This window comes from Colletes latitarsis, chromosome 1 (assembly GCF_051014445.1).
Source record: "Colletes latitarsis isolate SP2378_abdomen chromosome 1, iyColLati1, whole genome shotgun sequence".
In the NCBI taxonomy this organism is placed as follows: Eukaryota; Metazoa; Arthropoda; class Insecta; order Hymenoptera; family Colletidae; genus Colletes; species Colletes latitarsis.
The window spans coordinates 41253188-41274559 of record NC_135134.1 but is presented as its reverse complement, the minus strand read 5'-3'; the positions used below and the strand labels follow the sequence as shown (position 1 = coordinate 41274559).

The 21372-nt window shown below is 30.9% G+C and overlaps 2 protein-coding genes across 11 annotated transcripts in view; one reads left to right on the top strand and one right to left on the bottom strand.

Annotated features, from left to right (window-relative positions):
* Positions 1-7862, top strand: part of LOC143343805 (dnaJ homolog subfamily C member 5) — a 34335-nt gene extending 26473 nt beyond the window's left edge. For 3 of the 5 annotated variants that reach the window (XM_076769100.1, XM_076769093.1, XM_076769066.1), the window contains one exon: positions 1528-7860. In XM_076769100.1, the coding sequence (XP_076625215.1) occupies positions 1528-1549 (22 nt within the window). In that variant the 3' untranslated portion in view covers positions 1550-7860. Of the gene's footprint in view, positions 1-65 lie in introns of all 5 variants that reach the window. The other 2 variants (XM_076769082.1, XM_076769074.1) reach the window with 2 other exon arrangements.
* A 2162-nt stretch (positions 7863-10024) lies between these two features.
* LOC143343780 (annexin B9) lies at positions 10025-20648 on the bottom strand. 6 transcript variants are annotated; one of them, XR_013080008.1, is made up of 8 exons: positions 18688-18814; positions 16653-16694; positions 14926-15307; positions 14676-14755; positions 13254-13500; positions 12750-12931; positions 11761-11881; positions 10025-11654 (listed from the first exon to the last, which is right to left on the bottom strand). XR_013080008.1 is itself a non-coding variant. In XM_076769036.1 (7 exons), the coding sequence occupies exons 2-7, from the start codon at positions 16680-16682 to the stop codon at positions 11604-11606; spliced, it is 972 nt and encodes a 323-aa protein (XP_076625151.1). In that variant the 5' UTR covers positions 16683-16694; positions 18688-18814; the 3' UTR covers positions 10025-11603. The 6 variants fall into 6 exon arrangements, 5 of the variants coding, with proteins under 5 accessions (XP_076625151.1, XP_076625138.1, XP_076625157.1 ...); XM_076769036.1 differs by lacking the exon at positions 11761-11881; XM_076769023.1 differs by lacking the exon at positions 10025-11654 and having other exon boundaries at positions 11685-11881.
* Positions 20649-21372: the final 724 nt, after the last annotated feature.

Sequence of the window (21372 nt, the reverse complement as noted above, 5' to 3'; positions counted from 1 at the left end):
CTCACGAAAAGATAAAACATACAGTGACACGAAGGAGTCTCTACATGTAAGTTTCTCCTTCACAGATACTTGAATATTCTCGAAGATATAAATACTGCTATTATTGAATACTAATATTTAATTATAAAACTTTCGTTTCGTTAATGCATGAGATACATAAGAATCTGTATGTGTATTTTTATGTATATGTATAATATATACATATATACAGAGTGAAGCACATCGACCGTGACAAGTGAATGCCTTCAAAACTAGCAAGAACATAAAAAAGAAAAATATCTTTAGAATAATCTCTGTTTCACTTGTATCTAAAATCTTGTGTGCTGTTTAATACCATACATTGACATTATAAAACAATTTTTTTTTCTTGCTGGCCCACATTTCTTCTCCAGCACCTGCCAAATATTACCATGTGGCGGGTCATTTCATAAATAAACGTATTTTCATAAAACAGTCGAATGTTTAAAATAGCTTCTCACTTGTCACGTTTCTCTGGAATCTGGAGTGACTTAACGTCTCTGCGTATAAAAAAGAATTTGATCAAAATGCGTGTCCTACAAAAACGTTTTAAATTTCTCTAATAATATTCTTTTTGTAGTATCAATGTTTTCGGAGACATTCATTTATTTCACGGTGTGTGCTTCACGTGGGCATTTGAAAATTAGGAGACAATCCGAAACATGCAAATTTCTCATGGCAAAAGAAATCGATGAATCTTTTACCACTCGTCTTTCCTTTTATTATTTTAAAATCTTTTATCAGTGGCTACTAATATGAACTTTAAGGAGTGAACAATTTCTTTATTTATCATCGTTAAAATATATTTTCTACGAATTACCTCTACTGTATTCACGTTTAAGGAATATACAGCATATACAGTGTGTTAAATGTACAGTTTCTTTTGTTGATTTTAACAAAACATGCAAGAGTATTAAATATCCTATTCTCTTGATCCGCGCTGTACATGGTCAGGAAAATACAGCGCGCGCGTAATATTACGAAAACAAATTTTGCCAGTAACAAGTCACTCACGTTTTTATTTCAGCTTCGATATGATAGTAACAAATAGACGAAATATTTTCCTGGTTAGTTTTCCTTGTTACTATTACCGAGGTTGCGTTAGATTTTAAACGTATATTAAAGTCTGTGAATTCAGAATACGTACATAGGTACAAAGCGTAGAGTAAAATAGTTGAAAAACATTGGAAAATCGATGATACGTGTTAGACGATTATAAACTTTATATACGCCTGACACAATTATTTCGCGTCAGTTCGTTTCACAATTTTTATCATGTGTTTTAATCGCTTATTGTACATTTCTGATAGATTTTGAACCACGATAGACCGACTACTATTATAGCAATGAAAACTAGAAAACTAGTTTTGAAGACTACATCGATGTTAAAACGTCAGTGATGAGTGAAATAAAAATTCGTTTTCGTTGAAGTTCATTAAATTATTAACGTACTGCATTATTTGTACATTTAATTTTTCAAGAACAAAGATAAATGATTACATTACATAGCAGAACCACGACGATTGCGTGACAACCTTGTTCGTTGCATTCTGTCGATATATGGACGGGATGGAGTTGGATATGGATGTGACAAGTAGTAATTAATAAATCGTAGATATTGGAGACGTATCTACTGGGTAAGTGGAACTCCTTATTGAATTGATTATCTCGATTATTACATGATACTTGACAATTGTATGAATTTTCAAGCCCGTTTTTCTGAAATTATCGAAGATCCACCGAGTGATCAGAATTGCGTTACATTACAGTGTCTTTTTTATATGCAGTTAAACAAACGAAAAGGTGTTTTCTATTGTAGTTGAAAATTAGGACATTTATATGATTGCATGGTAAATATATTTGAAATCATAAAACTAGAAGCAGTATGTGGTTTTATTCCATGGTGTTACGATCAGTGGAGAATGTATTAGAACAATTAACGCGATGGTACACAATGTATGTGTACGTACAAGTGCATTCGTGACTGATATTTAAAGAACAAGCATCGAAAATTGAGCTCCGACAGTTTAACTGTTTTTTCTTCAAAAGACGAAGCTATAGATTAAATAACCGTAAACGATTTTTCGATTTTCCTTTGTCACAGGCAGTTTATATGTTTCGGTTTGTTCCATAATTTGAAAACAACCTGTGCCATAAAAATGGCTTCAGATAACGGAAAATGGTTGCTTCGTTAATTAATCATGTTCTTAGTGTAGCTTTATTTAACATGATAATTAATGCAATAGAGTTTCCCAAGGAAAAGCTGATTTATTAATTTGTACAGTTATGAATTAATCAGCTTTATATCTAGTACTCTATCAGCGCTATAAGAGACGATTAATGTACATACGAAATTTTGTTTCAAGACAAAACTGTCAATCTCTATTAGGATGATGTGAAATTAATGCAAAATATCAACATTTACTTGACATTTGTTTATTGTATCAAAATCAAGATTCATTGATACTGATCTAATCGAAATATGATATCTTGGATGGAGTCATGGGACAGTAAATATAAAGCGACATTTCATGATTCTACAAATAAATGTATACTGTTAGTTCAAATTACTTTGCAGATAAACAATAGCAAGCAGTTTTTAATCTATTTAATATGCTTACAAGAGTGTTCCATCATTTACCGTTTTTTTAGAATTAAGATGTTTCTCCATTTTTTTTTTGCCCAGTGTTTGTTCGGTTAAGGGTGAATATTCAAAGATGAACAGTGATTTTAATCGCAAGATGCTCTAAATGCAATTACAATAGTTAAATTTTTCATTAACATTGATGTAAAGATATATCTACTCTAACTCTATGTTATTTTATATATAGACATTTTACGTGTTATTATGGTTGTAATGTGTACTTCATAGGGAGTATTTGTGAAGTTCCAGATAGGTATCCTAGTAATTTTTGCTACTCCATTACAATGTATAAATTTAAAAGTATTTTATGCCGTAAAAGAATTAATAGAATCATTGTCTATCGTTATTATTAAGCTGCTGTAGAATAGAAACAATTCACTTTTGCGTTCGATAAGTCTATTCTTAGGAATTATTTTAATAAAATATAGATTTTACGTTAATTGTAATTTTTTATGATATCATTCTACGTAAAGACTGTGGATATTTACTGTCGATCGTGAACAAAAAGCTCATCTATTCTTGAGAAACACGCTAATATATTGTGAAATATAGAGGAAAGTTGCTGGAATTTGGACCATTTCACAAATTTTTAATCGTACGTGGAAAATGAAATATTAACAAGGAATGGCAACAAAGAAAATAAATTTGGACCAGTGGTACTTTTAAACTTGGACCATTCGATAAATCTTTTTAAAGAAAAATTACAAAAATATATAGATATGAAACAAATCAAACAATATTAAACATAGTATTTAATTTTCTCGAGATTCCTGAGTTGTAATTCGTTTGAGTTACTGGAGATAATAACTGATTAAGTCTTCGTAGAAGAAAACAATTTTTATTTATCCAGGTCTGTTATAAATAAAAATGAATAGAAAGTTCATAGAGAATTTAAAAAAAATTTGTATTTATGTAATCATGGTGCATAGCAGATTGTAGTCCAGACAATAATAATTTATTAGTTACAGTAAAATGGTTATAAATCTGTAGATCTGTTAAATATTCGTTTGTTAACTAATTGTTTAAATTTTAAATTGTAACACTGGTCAAACGTAGACAACGGTCCAAATAAGGTAATTCCCCTTTACTGACCAAAACCTTACCTTTCATTTGAATATATAATCGTAGAACCAACAATATTGTGATTGCATTAATTTTACAGCACCATAATATTAACTGATAAGGATGATGCTAAAAAGCTCTTCGTTACATTTAATTTATAGTTAAAGTGAAATATATTAAAAAGTTATTTACTCTTCTAATTATGGAAGCCTACTGTATCTGTACATATTTATGTAATGTACTATGAAGTAAGATATAAACTTGAATCATGCAAGATAATACGCTTAAAACAGATCACTTAAATGTCACCTCCATCTTTGGAGATACGGACATGTGTTTTACATAAAAATTGTTCGATATGAGGACAAACACCGTGCGTTTGTAAATGTTTATTTATAGGTGGTAGTATCAAGAATATTGAAAATTAATGATCATTGTTTGTATAGAACAACCAAATTTTTACATTCATAGTGCATTTAGTAACACAATAACAGCCCACCATAAAAATAATTGTAGGCCATTGTCGTAGAACTTGAGGTAATATGGGTATAGTTAAGTTCGTTTTCCAAAATAAGAACAGATATTAGGACTTCAAAATTCTTATTTACATATAATACAGATTTAATTGTATTGCATGAAAACAATGTATAATAAACTGTACTATCGTTATTTATTTATTATCTATCTTATCTGCATATCCATATACATATATCAGCTGCATCCAACTCGATATCCGATTTAGCAAACTCCCATCACACGGACAACAAAACCTTTCGAGGATGAAGTGCTGGTTTGGGGGACGGTTTGATGATGTTTGATCAGGTGATAACTATTAATTTTGCATTTAAGTATGCTGTATGAAAACCATATTTCATCACTAATGATAATCCAATCGAGAAATGGACGATTACTTCATCAGTTTCGTAGTGAAACACAAATGTTCGTAGGTTGGGTACGGTTTGAAGTTGACGATTCATGCGGTACCTATCTTCCAAGTTTCTATATTTTCCCTACTGTTGCAAATTTCGAGGTACTACTGCTTCACTGTGGTTAGACATTTCAAACTTTGGAGTGAGAATGCAAAAAAGTCATATGAGGTGAAAGGGTAGGAAAAATAATGAACTTCAAACACATTTCACTGAGATTTTCCTTTTATACAAACAAAATATACATGAAACGTAATTTTGTTATAGCACCGCATCAACATAAATGAATTATAATGAATTTAATAATTTCTAGGGACACCTTTTTTGCGATTAATAGGATCTTCGAAAAATTTCTTTACAGATTTCATTACTCGTCTCAATTATCGCGTTTTTAAAATTCTGAATAGTCTAAAGAAAGTAGTTTTTCTTAGATTTTCCTGCGTTTAAGGTAAAATAGCTTGCTTCCATGTAAAATGACGGTCTAAATTTTGTTGCATAAAAGTGAAAGCCACTATAATAAGAAAATGAGGTAATATAAATAATATTCTATCGCAATATATAAAGAATTTAATCAGTAGTGCCTATATTACCTCGAATTTATCTGTACAATGGGTATGATAATTCAAAATGTTTCGCTGTTGAATAAAAAATAATATCGACTAACAATAACGAAAGAGCGTTTCCTTTAATTAAGTGGCTAAACTATAACTTTCCTTAAGTGGTTATTAATGGCTATGGATTACTTACTGTACTTGTAATTAGAATCAGTACACTGTTGTAATATAAATAGAAAATGTATATTATTATAAAAAATTGTGTGTAACCTTGAAATATTCTCGATACTTTCATCTATGATTCGATACTTCCTAAAAAAAGTTGTATTTGTGTGTATACTTCCTTATGTTGAACAATTTTTATTTGAGACGCTTTTGTTATTGTCGTAATTGTGTTCACAGATATTGGAATCATTTAGGTGGTTTGTTTTAAGTGCCTTATTTCTATATACATTATGTGTACGAATAAATACATTATATGAAACATGTTAAAATATTTGTACGTGTGCACGTACACATGTATATGTGCACAAAGTGGGCACATTTAATCCTTGTGGTGGAATTGTAAATTGTAAGTAAATTTTAAAACAAAATTCTCGATACTAAATGTGTACATGAAGGGGGGAGAAAGAGATACGGAGTATTTATAATACAATTTATAGTCACGTAAAATTTATTATTGTTGGTAACGATTGCAAACAAATCTGGTATATATTTTTTATTATTTGTAGAAATTATTTTATATTTTTCAAACCTAGACATTTAAATTAATATGATTTCAATTAACTTTAGTAAAGTAGTGATAGCAATGTTCTAAATTTCGAGCTGAATCATCTAAAGTCACTTACCAACAGAGTTGATCGAATTTTATTCGTGAATAACGAATAAACGTTTTAGATTGATTCGTAAATTAATTTCTATGTACGTTTTGTTCATAAAGTTATTTATAAATCAGAATCTATCAACGAATTTTTAAAACCAATATTCAGATGAACAAAGTCGTAGGTAGAAGTTAGTTTATGAGTGAATCTCGTATTTTATTCGTTAGTCGAGAATAAAATTTGCTCGTCTCTGCTTACCAACATACGTAACATATGCAATTAAAATAGGAGAAAGTTATCAGGCTATGGTAGGCAATTCTATTAGATAAAGTTGTCCTTAGAAATACTTATTTACATTCCAAGTTTTATTTAACCATATGCATAATATATAACTATTATTTGTATATCTGCTTAACATAATAGAAACTCGGTGACATGGCTTCTGTTTTATTTTACATTTACAAGTAGAATTAGGAAGTCATCCAATATATTTTTTTCTCTGATTTTGCTATAATAATAACCTTTCATTTCTCTGTATTAAAGAGTAACAGTATATTCAGTAAGAAGATCTTACTTATGTGTTACAAGAATGTATGTTAGAGTGTATGAACTATATAGAGTTATTTATAAGTTTACCAATTAAATTCGTATTAAAATAAAGACATTTTGTGTCTATATTATACGATATAAAGAAGTCGTTATATTATAGTTGTACATTATTTTACTATTATAAACGATTATTTGTTATTTTTTATATAAAGTATAAATAGTTATTGAAATGATTAAAAATAATATCAACTGTCCTACAAATAGCTATTATTTATTTGAAAGTTTAACAATATTACAACTCGGGCAATACGTTTGTATAAGTGGAAACTGCATTTGTTTTTTGATAAAAATGAAAAAATTCCACGCAAGGGTTAAACTAAAGTACTGATATATTTGTTGATTATCAATAGTAAAAAAATACATATGGCTGTACTATACATACAGTTTTCCTTCGACCATTTTATTATATTGTGTCAGTAATAGTAATGGACACACATTGTAATGCACGATGCCGTACTTTGTACATAAATATATCCATGCGTACATGCATACAAAGAATTTGTTGTTTAACATATTGTAGAATAAATCTCGTACGAGCATATTGTTATGTGCGTATATGTATTCATAATTTGATAGTATAAAGCTGAGCGAGTTAAAGGTTCGAAATAAAATTAGATCCTATAAAAAGCAATCAAAGTTCCATGATGAATTTGAACTCGAAAAATATTAAATTAATCTTGTATACTATTCCTTTGAACTATTCATTACTCTTCCTATATATTTATGTATTTATTCTATACCAAAACAAAACAAAAAAAATAAATAAATTGTGGTATAAAATATAACGTAATAGTTTGTATAAATAATTTATTACAAGAATTTTGTAAATTTAATATTGTTGTGCTTAATAGTGCCGATAAGAGAATTTTAAGTAGGGCATAGTCTACAAACAATTAGAGGATCCGTCGTGTTTTGTCAAAAATATACTATCTGAAATTTGAAAGCCTGTGCGCTTTTAATTTCTACTTTGTCAGTAGAAGTATCCCTTCGCTTAAAAGATATATTTCCTTTTATTACATAATTATAATCAAATGTTTATTTGATTATGATCATCAATAAATTTTCTAAATCATTGCATTTCAAGAAACGAGATTATATCTCTTATATCAATTAAAACTTACGAGAAATTGATGATTCTATTACAAATATGGCTAATGTAAAAGTGATAATTTAATTGTAGAATTTAAGAATACAATCATGTTAGAATTATTATTCGATCAACGCACATTCTATTCTATTTGTTGATTATTATTTTATAATTTCTATTAATTTTCTTTATGTTCGTTTGAAGTAATTAAAAGTCATATTTTCGTTCGAACGTTTTCAGGTAGCTCGGTTTCTTGGTTGATCGTGCAACCTTTGTATCCTTTCGAACAGCTTCGCATAATAATTTATCGATACACTTCTTAAATTCGTCTACTTCTGACTGACAAGCCAATGTGTTGTTTTTATTGTTTTTCAAACAACTTGTAACCTTCAATTTATAATATTTTATTCACAGTTTTTGTAAAATTTCTGTTCACAAAATTTTATTTGAATAATATAATTCCGAACAATTGGAGGGAATGGGAGTTAGGGTATACAATATGTGAATTCCCTTGTTAACTGATCTGTTTTTCTCTCAATAATGATTTGGGTTGGGTTGACGCGTCTGACCATTGCTTGCTATTACTACTTGAATCGACGTTCGAATGGTATAGTTTTAACACTATCCTGTGTATCTTAAGTGTACGTACGATGAACAACAAAAATATATTATGTTACTGTATACTTTCTACATCAGAAAAATGCAAAAACTTTTTATTTGATGCCTACGATTATTTGAATAATAGAAAAGAAACGCAAATATAATAAATTCTGAGGTCACTAAAATATTCGGATACTGAAAATTAATCTCATAGAATAAAATTAGCAGTCTTTAATCGAAGATAAATAGTTTTTGAAATATCAGTTTTGTTTCAATGATCAACGTGAATATGTCGTCACATTTCACCCTATACATTTTCGATAGTGATCGGGTCAAAAAATAGTAAAAATGATTGTAAAACATTTGTACAACGATGCAACATTTTTAAACAAGCCAACTTAGAAGTTGGCATTGCAAATCTGCTGTTTTTTCATGGGAAGCTTGATTTTTGACACAAATAAATTCTTACCCTATTTGTATCCATAGGACAAGTTTGTTCAGACTGTGCGTATGCATATTTACTAAGGCTATTAAAAAGTTTGACTGTATCGTTTTCACTTATTCCAGCTTGTCTCGTATGTTCTTCGTCCATAGTCGCTAATTTATTGATCCAAAAATTTTCATCGCTTGGATTCTTGCTATCATCGTTTGGGTACTTGTCAACAGAGACTTAAATAAGAAAACTTAAAGTAATGGTTTTTTATTAATTGTAACCTGTGATTTGATATATATTAAATACAAATATATATTATCTTGTCGAAGTAGTGGGCAGTGAAAAGATTAGTATCCACTAGGGGAATATTCAATGATTCTCTGTTTAGTTTAATAAATGTATGGTAATGTAAATAAATGTAGACAGATTAGATAATGTCTAGATATTTCTCCATATTTTGAACATATATTAAAAATCAAATAATATATTTAGATGTCTTGTGAAATATCTTTTAAAAATCGACAAAATTAAAATCATTTATATTAATTATTTATTTAAAAAAATGAAACTGATTAATCATATATATATATAAAAGGAAATTAATAAGAATATGAACGTAAATTTGTTTTATTAATAACATATCATTTTACCAGTTTCTAATTTCCGAAAAATCGAGTCGCTGATTTGTATTGAATTAATCGGTTCCGATGTTTCTTTCTCAGACATTGAAGATTTTTCATTCATCTTTTAAATCTTTAATTACATGACAATTATAACCTTTTTATTTTATTTCTTTATTGCCTGAATATCGTTGAATTGATTCAAATTTATTCGGATTGTGTTTTCTTTTATTAATTGTATAGTGTGTTAAGAAAATTGTTGCAATTCATTTTAAGGAACAAATATACTAAATCTAATATAGAAATAATTTTTGTCTTCTAAGAATAGTTACGAAGCAGTTTTTTATTAGAGATTTTATGAAAAGTTAGTCAGTCTATTATTTTTTTTACTTATGTGAGAAGGTGGATAATTTGAACAACATATTTATAAACGTTTTACTTGTTGAGTTTATATTAAACTGTTAATTTTTCTTACCAGGATGGTCCTTCGATCCCTGGAGATTTCGTTTTAATTGATACACCAGGTACAAACACCCACATTCAAAAATGGTTCTTGTAAGCAAACGTGGAACCTACAGCCATGATGGAGAACACTTAAGTTTGAATAGAGAGAGAATTTTATACTCCTCACTAATTTCCAAAACAATCTGTTTATATGCAATTGTATTCTATATATTGTTAATACGTAAAATTGTACAAATGTTGTTCTCCATCTTTTATATGAGTATGTAAACAATTTTATTTTATTATTCAGCCTTTTTCAGAATAAGTTTACTGAATTTGTTCTAAATTACTAATCAACTGTATCACTATACAAACATTTATTTCAATATGGGCGCATCAGTTGGGAACTTAAGAAAGAAACGATCTATAAACAAAGTGATATAATAAAAATATTCTTATTTTAAAAATTCAAATATTATAGTTTATAAAAAGTTGATACCATTCTCTTTAATATAATATTCATGAATTTTTCTATTTGTATGATTAATGGATGTACGTATGTAATTGAATATAATTTTAATTTTTGTGATTTTTATATATTTTTCTGTTTATTTCCATGCATAATTTGTAGTAATAATTTCATTACAGGTAATAGTAATTATACATATATTATATAATGCTTTAAATATAGTTGATTTAAAAGAAGATCTAGAGAATTGCTTAATTATTTAATTATTTTTTCGGCTTCAAAGAAATCAATTTTTGTGTTTCCAATCGTCTTAAATAAAATAGAATTAATTGCCACTTATTTGTTCGATGAACGGTTTAGAAAAATGTGAAAGTTCTATTTTCCAGATTCTAGTATTGCAACTTTTAGAACTAAATATATAGAAATCAACAATTTTCTGGTATATATTTTAAAGTGCAATGTCAAATCTTCTCATTGCTCTAGTATAAAATAATATATAAAATATATATAATGCAAACTAATCTATCTTTTGCATTAAAAAAAGGAATGTATGTATTTCGTAATCACATTTCGTTTAAAAATTAATCACATTCACGAACAAAATATTTTCGATGCAGCAAATTATTGTTTATGCTATAATTAGTTAACTCTTTGGTCACCGACAATTTTTTATGTAAAATTAGCTGCCATTCATACAGTTATTAACAGTGTTTATCTACTAATATGTAGACAGCAAATGTTTATGCAGACTTATCAAGTAGTACTTTCAACATATTCCATAGTTTGAAATAACTTGTATATTTTATTCTAATACTGGTTTTTTTATGTTTTAAAGTCGAATAAAACTAATGTCATGTATTTGAGAAGTAGAGAGCACATGTCTTTAAGAAATAAGAGAGTCGTGAGATAGTCGAACGTTATATGAAAATAATCTGTAATTTCAATGTATTATTAACACAATCAAATAGATAATCGAAATAGACCAGCACGATTACCTGAAAATATGTATAACATTTCTATACATTATTATAATTAGAAAATTTATATTATATTTCATAAAAGTATGCATTTGCATAAACATTCAGAGTCTACAAATATCCATTCGTATTTTTCATATCGTTTAAAAAAATCTGTATGATTTATATCTGCAGGATCTGACCGTCGCGAATTTGGTAAGCTTTTCATCTTAGTGACTTATCCGTCAAACCTTGAACAACATGATAATCTCTCAATGTGTGATTAATTATTTTAAATACTGATAAACATGGGAGTATTTATCTTGAAGAATTTTATCGAACGACAGTAAAGCATTTTTCTTAATTCAGCATCGCGATCAGAAGGTTTTTCCACGCAGCTGTGCAATCGCTCTGGAAACAGAGAAGACAGAAGTGTTCTCGTTTTATGTTTTTACTACAAAACGAACAGCACGTTGTACGCGTGCGATATTTATTAAAAACAGATAATAGATATTACAATAATGTGGATTGCGTATTATTAACATTTATGTTAGAGATTCCCGAGACATTCCCTTCCATGATTTTCATTAATTCAAAATTGCGATCAGAAGCCGCTTAAATTCTTCGCCGCAGTCACTCTGTAAATGCAAACAGAATGTGGGAAAAATTAAAGCAATGTTAATGCTATACAAATGAAATAATACTGTATTTATATATAAATGTCAGGGGATACACGCATGCACGCACGTTTGTGAAGCAGTTCTTAATTAGTGGAATTAGTCCGTTCGCCTGTGAATCATCGATTAATCAATAAATTTCAACATACAATTTTTAATAACAACAGGGAAATGATTAATATAATTTATTGAGCTGGTCTCATAGAGACTAATGTGAATTGTGTACGTATAAACGAGGCACTTATGCGGTAATATCACTGTAACAGAACTCCCGACAAAGGCAAACACGCAACACCATAATCACCGTTAATTATTGATCTAATTTAGAAGAATGAATTAACTTTAAGCGTCTACAAAGCTTCGAGGTCTGTCACGAAGTATTATCCCTGGTATTACAGTGTGATAGAAAAGAAAAGAGGCTGTTGAACATAAAATGTTTTCATCCAAGTAGGGCAAGCAACAGTCTCTTGTAGTCTCCCGAGCAGTCATCCTGAAATTCATGGAAAGTCATGGACAGCCAACGTATAGTAAAATAAAAAGTTAAATACAAAGTGTGTGGGCACTAGTATTAAGGCAGTATGTACAGTGTGCACAGTTAATTTGATGAAAGTACAAACGTAAATGAATGTTTCTGCAAAACGATATAGAAACAAGTAATTTCTTATAAAGTTAAATAGATCTAAGCAGAAATTAAAATTTGTCATTCATTTTTCATTGCTGCTAGTGGTATTCAAATGACAAAAGTGTATCTTTTTCTAACAAAGATAACAATGATGATTTTGCAGAAACATTTTTGAAGAATTCTATGTACATCACTTGTTTAACTTACGTCAATGTCACCTGCGAGTGACTGTCCGTAGACATTTTGATAGGTTTCTTTGATATCTCCTAAATCGATTTCTGACCGCGCTACGACTATGCGTATCAACGTTGAATCGTCAGTGCCTAATCCACGCATCGCTTTGTATAGCCGTTCCGCAAAATATCCAGTCTTATCTCGAGCACATTTCACTAAAACAGATCGGTAAGACGTGGAATTAATTTAATATCACCATTTTATCTCTACTCGTGTCATATAAAAAATATTTGTAATAAATACAATGATGATGGAAATTAGAATTATATATAACAATTGTTAATATTAGTAACAATTTTTAGATGATAAATAGTAACCAAATAACCATCTCGATGTATTTAATACCGTTAATGTGAAAATCCAAAACTCTATCAGTTTTAAAAGGAAACTACAACTGTCCTATTCATTTTTTATTTGTTGACAGGGGAAACTACCCCTATGTTAGTAAGCTTTGAGTAAAATATCAATATTTCTTACCAACTGCAAGGTAACCATCTTCAAGGGAACCTGAGAACTCACTCCTGATAGTTTCTTCGAGACAATTTCCGGAAAGACGTTCATATTCCTTGAAGATCTTCCTTAGTTGAGGGAAACTTTTAGAAATTAGGATAGCATTAAATGTACTTTCGTCTGTTCCCCATTGACCTTCACCAGCCTCAAGAAGTTTCTCAGCATCTGCTATTGCAGCCTGATCGTCAACGTCGCCATTTTCGTTCCTGTTAGCCTGTTAACATAATTTAAACAATTATATTAATAATAAGGTATTATACAGGATGTTCGGCCACCCTGGGGAAAAATTTTAATGGAAGTAAAAAGTTATTCAAAATTAAATTAAAAAATTTCAAATCATTTTGGAAAAATTATTTTTGGTTGCGGGGGTCAATTACAATCATTTTTGGTGAATAGACATACCCTCGAAATCCTACGCACTTTCGAGAAAAAAATTCTTTACCGAAAATCTAATGTGAGACCAGAAATGCTTCCCTGAAATTTCATGCGAATCTTTAAAATGTCACAACTCCTGAACGGATTGGACGATTTTAATGTTTAAAAAAGCAAACGACGCGTATTTTAGTGGAGAATATGTACAAATCGCAAAAATATTCGAAAAGTTGGTCCTTGACCCCGCAAAATGAGAAAAACCCCATAAAAATGGTCCAATTTTCAAACGGGCATAACTCCTACAATAGTGAATATATTGCAATGAAACTTTTTTCAGAAGTAGTGCTCATAGGTACCTACAAAAAAGTATTAGACAACTTTTCTGTAGGGCATCAAACAAAATTACTAAAAATCAAAAACGAATTTTTAAGAGAAATCGACAGGGGGTAGGTGCCTAAATTTTTCGACAAAATTAAAAAATTTCAAATCGTTCTGGAAAAATTATTTTTGGTTGCGGGGGTCAATTACAATTATTTTTGGTCAATATACATACCCTCGAAATCCTACGCACTTTCGAGAAAAAAAATTTTTTACTGAAAATAGATTGTGTGACCGGAAATGTTTCTATAACTTTTTAACGAAGCCTCAATTAACAAATTAGTATCCTTGATTTTTGTCTTATTTTGGCCTCTAGAATCTCCCATTACAATTTTTCCCAGGGTTGGTCGAACACCCTGTATACATGACGAGGCGCGTGAAAAAAGTTACTTAAATAATATCTTCACTTTTAGAAACAAAGGAAATGTTTCAGAGGATACGCATAATGTTGTTTACTAAAATCGTTTTATTTTTAAAATGAAAATAGAACTTTGTAAGAAACATTAAGTTTATTATTTCTATTTTTATCGTTTATGAATAAAAATTATAAATCGTGCAGTTAAAGGATAAGAAAAAAATGAAGCATTGACAAAATACTGCTTGCTACGATTGAATATTGTTATATTAAAATTTACTTACGCAACAGAGCGAAACTAATAGCCTCTTAAAGTGGCCGGAAGTATCGCTTTTCAGATCATCCTCCAACTCGTTTCCGTACACTGAAAATTTTTCATTTTGTACGAATATAATAGTTGTGTATTAATATCTATAATTGTTGATACATTTAAAGTGAAGTAAAACGACGCAACTTCTTTCCTTCGAGTTATAATAAATCCACGGAATAACAATGTTCTCATACGTTGTAATAATTCAAGGAATAACAACTTACGGTCCTTATAGACAGCGGATATGGTCTTAATGCCATAATTACTGAGGGATGCCAAAACTTCGACGAGGGCACCTTCGTCTGTGCCCATTCCGGATATCGCATTATGAAGTTCTTTAGCGTAGAATTCCGGCAATGGTGTCATTAGTGCTAAAATAGCTTTCTCGAAATTGCCACCAAGTTCTGATTTCAATTCAGAAATCAAATCTTTTCCGTACATCGTTTTGAATTTGTCGGCTATTTCGAGTCGTTGTACGATGCCACGACGGGCGAGCACATCGATGATGGTTTGTTCATCAGTGCCGAAACCTTTCATGGCGGTTCGTAGGAGAGCTGCATCTTCCTCTGCGTTGAAAGGATCGGCAGGATATATCGTTGGCGTGCACTAAAGGAAACGAAAAGCAAGAAATGTCTTGTATAAGTTCTCTATAATCCATAAAAAAGGTGTGATTTTAATTTTAAAACCGTCGATTATTCACACAATTTAGTGTAAAACGTCTGTGATGGTTTACTTGTATGGAGGAAGTGAGTACAGCGAAATAGGTAAAGGAAAGAAAAGAAAAGAAAATAATAAAGCACTCCTAGCAGGTCCTGATTTAGACGTTAGGATATTTAATGGTTAATCAAGGAGGATATATGTATATAGAAATAGGTGATTGATTGAATACTTGTGAGAGAGCGTAGCCCTCTGTTGGTGAGTGAGGGAGTGATGGGAACAAATACAGTGATATAATATCACAGAGAAAATAATAAGTTTTTATATTTCAAACTCTCGGTAGCAATGAAATATAAAATCTGAATTTTCGATCTAACTGAAAAATTACACAAATTAACAATCTAGCGTTTTTGTTAAATAGCAATTCTAATTGTGGTTCTTAAAAGTTATTTGCAATAATCACAAATGTAATTCGTTATCGTAATATTGCACAAATAAGATACTGCACCCCCTTGTTTTCATGGTGCTTCACGTGATTAGCCACAACTTTTACATTAATCAACATTTCTTAAATAAGTAGATTTGTAGTTTATTCTGTATATTTTTAGGTAACGGATAAAATGTCCACGAGTTGTGTTATTTTTCAGTATGTTGGTGTAATCTTGTGAAAGAATTTCTTTTGTACAAACAGTTTCTAGTAAAATGGCGTTTTAATCTAGGTTGTTGGTGGATTTATCAATAATGTTGATTTAGCTAACGTCTGTCGTTAAAAGATTAAGTGTTCAAACAAAAATCACTACAATCTCCTGATATATAAGTCTAGGATTAATATTTCCAAACATTGTTAATTTATCAATATTCTAAGTTAACGACTATTTGAATTGTAAGTCAAATACACGCTGTTAAGAAAACCCGAATTTCTAAGATGCAACTCTATTGACTGCAACCAGTTCACACAAAACATTAATTCACCGACACTTCCGCTTTCATGACATCTAGGATACAAACCATCTGCAAATACAATATTACGCTCTTTACCATATTTTGATACATAACATTAACACAAAAGCAGCTAAAAATAGCATAGTAGTTTCCTTTTGACGTAAAAATCATAAAGATTAAAAAAAAAAACATCGAAGATTCTGTCATAATTTATTTAGTATTGTACATTTATTCGTCGATATAATAAAATATGCTTGTTCGTTAAAAAATTCATATTTCGAAAATGAGACGAGTTTTTTCTGACGTGCAATAGAACTTACTATACATAAAACGAAAATTATCTGATAATTACCTGCACGTGGTAGTACTGACTGGCCGACATTGTTCAACTGAGCTGTAAAAAGAATATTGCATTAAACTATAAAATATTTCTATAATTTTATAGAACTGAATATAAATTTATTAAAATATAAGCGACACAAGGGTTGATGTATTCTACCTTTTGCTATACATGTTTTATAAAAAGTAATATGAACTATAATTACATAATTTTCTACCAATACTGAGCACGAAATTATAATAGTCAAGTAGTATATTATATTAAAATACATTGTATTATCCGTGATGAAGTTCTCATCACAAAAGAGAATATCATTTTTTATATTTGTGTTTGATATCATTTTCTTCGTAGGAATTTCATAGTTACGATTGAAACAATTTTATAATGACAAATTAAGAAATATAATGCTTTCGCTTTTCTGCTTCGGTGTCTCGTTAATAAGTTTAGACGCCACCTATTGCGTGTCGGATATAATGGTGAAGCGCGCTCCAAACTAGTAGTTTCAAGAGACGGCAAATAGTTCCACACAAAGAGAGAATTATCGCACACTAACGATAAGATAGGTTCGACTGTGTATCTAAATTTCACGCCTGACAGATATTTCTAATTAGGAAGTAATTTGCCTCTAAACTAGAGCATAATCGCAGAACAGGAAGTTTCATTATTTTTTAATTGCGGTTATTGCATTGTTGTAGCATTATATAAATAACTAAACAAGTAATGACAAGCATATTAAAAGCGAAATAAAATAAACAATTTCTCTGTCACGTATCCTACAAGTATTTTGTTTTATAATTAATCTCAAACAGAAACATATCTACAAAATGGAAGTAAAATCGAGTAAAATTATTCTACACATTATACGTACAATATTATAATATACTATATGTACATATAACTTTACTATATAAAAATATGAATTATGAAATTAATTGTTAGATTGATTTCTAAATGAATTCGATTCAAGGAAAAATGATAAGCATACAAATATCATTCATGTTTACACTAAAGTTCTTTCCAACTGTGAACGATGATATAATCTCATTCTGTATGCCAGGCATTAATTTCATGAAACGTCAATAGCATGAGTCATCCGCAGTTACTATATAAATACATACAGTTTAAATTTTTTTTATTCAAATATAATCATTACTTCGCGACTTATACCTCGACTGCACTAGAGAGATGAAAATCATTTTGCGTAAAATATTTAAACAATCTATTGTAATACTATACGTACGTATATACAATATTTCTGACATCGTTGTTAGTTTTTCAAAATATCTCAAAAACAAGTGTTTAACAAAGTGTTCATTAAAAATTGCATATTAGATAATTTTGTAAAATGATTTGTGTGCACATGAGAAAAGTAAACAAGTATATGCGATGAAACATGATAGTTTCCTTATGACGTAGTAGTGTCTTGTCGAAGGTCGCGATCGATCCAGAGACGCTCCCCATCCCAGGAATTTGAAAAAACACGTTATCCGGGTCAACAAGAATGCTGTCTTTTATGAATGAAATTAATATTGTCACTAAAATTTCCTTTCGAAGCTCAATAAAAAATAAACTCGTAATTTCAAAATACTCGATAACAACCTCACGTTTCTCTAAACAAAAATATGTAATTGCAAAAAATCACTTATTCGATTAATACAAACACTTCTAACGAGATATTTATTGTACTATTCATATTTGAATTGCAACGAATACAACTAAAATCGACAATCCCGTCGATACAGAATTTTTGTATAAATGCTAGCATCGCGAAAGATACTTTTAGTATCCATAGCTGAAAATTAAAAATATGGATAAACGCGTTCGAACGGTTACAGGATCCTTTAACCCAGAAACTAGTTTCACGTCACTACGAGGCTGTTAAACGAACAAATGATCTCATCAAGTTACGCAAATACCTTCGAAAGCAACGATTTATCTGTCGGAGTGAAACGTACCACGCCGTGTGCCAAAACGCGATCCTATTGAGATTCGAAAGTTTTGTATTGATCGGTAATGAAGAGGAAACTACGCAGGGTGTGGCTTCTACCTTCTTCCGAAGTGTTAGCAGATTCAATTGGATTGTCTTCCCGTACTGGTACTGGTTTCGCACGGTCTTCGTAACCGACTGAAGCGAACTGGACTCACGTCGCAAGTATTCTTCGCTGGCGTGGTGGGAGCATCAAACCGGGGAATGTGTATCTACACGGATGGTATGGGAAACGTCGTTTGACAATGGAACAGAACACGCGATTCGTGCATTCCTACCCGCGAAATGTGTAACGTACAAAATTAAACAGTTACGTTAACCATCTCCGTAACATCAAATTTCTCCAACATTTTATCGTTAAAGTTTGCGCGACTATAATTATTGAATATTTATTTGCTAAACAGAGTTTCGGCCTAAGTATGTATTAAATTAATGTAGTTAGCAGAAAACCGTCAATAACAGCATTTTCGTTATGTAAAACTACGTTAATTAAATACATACTTGGGTCGAAACTCTGTTTATTTAGCAAATAAATATTCAACTGTATCCATTCGCACGTAGAACGAGGTGCAAATACATTTTAGATAATATCCAAGGCAGAGTTTGGAAACCTAATTTATTTTTATGGTACTGATAATATTTCGAAACGGTTGAAAGAGGCGAGAACGAAATCATTTACTCGTATTCCGACTGCATAGTCTTTGAAACTTGTTATTTATAAACGTTACGCGTGACTTTTATATAGCTTTCTATATCCAATATTCAAATTTTAAGCTTCGAGATTAATTTTAACGCGATAACAATGTTTATTTTGGCCCACGGATTCGAGTGTGCTTCGTCACATTTCGCTTCTACGTATTGTACTCCATTACTATGGCAGACGCAACTTCAACCAGTCGCTCGAAGCAAGTCAATCCCACCAATCATTTGGTTGCTCGTTCTTATTTTCGCGTCGTCTGCCTCTCACTATAGAGCCACGTAAGTAACGATACTGTACGAGGTGCTTCCTAAAGCGATTCAGAGTCTCCTGGTTTTACTGCCATTTTTCGTATTGAAACCGAGCAACATTAATGGAAGTCTATTAAAATTGAGAAAAGTGCTTCGTAAATAAATAAATGACTTGTCGATGATACTGTTTGACCTTTTCGATACTACACGCCACTCTAAGTGGATTCCTGATAAACGATAGCTTGGGTCAAAACATCACTATGGCGGCTTCCCGCTGATCGGTTCAGTAGTTCTCATACAATTTTTACCGTATGTTAATGAATGGAAATTCTGTAAATTTATTAGTTATCGCACCAATCGCTTCGCATACACTGCATTACGTAGTATATTAGCGAAACTAGAAGCCTTATATTGAGTTACGAGATAAGCAAAATTACAATGCCTACATCTTACTACTTATCGTGTTCCTGAGAATTGTTTGAACTCGAAACTAGAAAAAAATTTCTAGTAAAAGTAACTAGGTTGCAATATCTTTATCGGATTTGAATGATTCTTACGAAATAAGTAAAACAACCCATACAAGTTTTTACCAGTGCATGATAACATTCCATCACATTTGAAGCATCCTTAAAGTAATTGCACTATAATTAATGCAATCGTGAATAGTTGAAACGGGTAATCGTCGTGTTATTGCAATTACTTTTTTACACTATTTTCAAACTGTTCTTAAACTATTCCACGATATTTGATAAAAAAGAACAATTTCGTGATTACAGTATTGGTATTATATTCTACTTTTCCTCTATAATTTTCTGTACACTTTAAACATCTTTAGCTTTTGAAAAAGTTTTACTCCGTGTTCTACCGTGGGATATAAACGCGTCATCTATGGCGAACGGTGAAGTACTTCTGCTTTACCTTATCGCCCCACTGAAACTTTAACGAAGCACCCTTACGATCACTGTCACTAACTTCGAAAATTACTCGATCACTACCGTTCGCGGATGAGCAAGGATTGAACGTTGTTACGTGTTTCGCGTACACTAGTCGCAGAATCGCGAATCAACTATATAAAGAAGTCCTCTGGTGGGGACGCAATGTACAGTAAAGTGATGACGTGGAAGACAAAGAGGATGAAGGTGCAATAAAGATGAAGAGTCCCTACTACCGTTCGCCGAATTCACGCGATGCAAGATTCGCAAGAAATAAGGGCAAGGTGATGGCCGTGTGATTCATCGTATAACAGAGGTTATCATTGATATCCTTCGAAGACTAGGAGACATGAGATTTCATCTATGACGGATAAAAAGTATGACGATTGCAGGAACGAGACGTGAAACCGTTGCTCCGTTCGCTTAGCAACCATTTCTCTCGTAGACGCTGTTGCCAACGACGTGACCGGCGCCACGACCTGCTTATTATACCGTTTGAAAACGACGGTTCCATGAAAGTTCATTTTTTCAATCATGCAATCTATTGTTCTCGATACTCCGACAGGCTTTGCACATTAAATGATTGTCCATCAAGCAGGAAAATTGCACATATTTAATTTTAAGTCGTTAGTAACAGGAGTCAGATTTAGTCATCGAATGGCAGGGTTGAGTTAACTTGTTCAATTATGATTCATACGGCATCTACTATTCATACTTGGGTGAATGAAAGCTGTATGATGAAATGTTCGTATTTGAAATGCGTTACGCAGAAATATACGTGATTCACGTCATATTTTTACGTGTATTTGTGTCGATGCGCAACTACACGCAAAGCTCCTATGATAAAGCATAATTAAAGATCAAT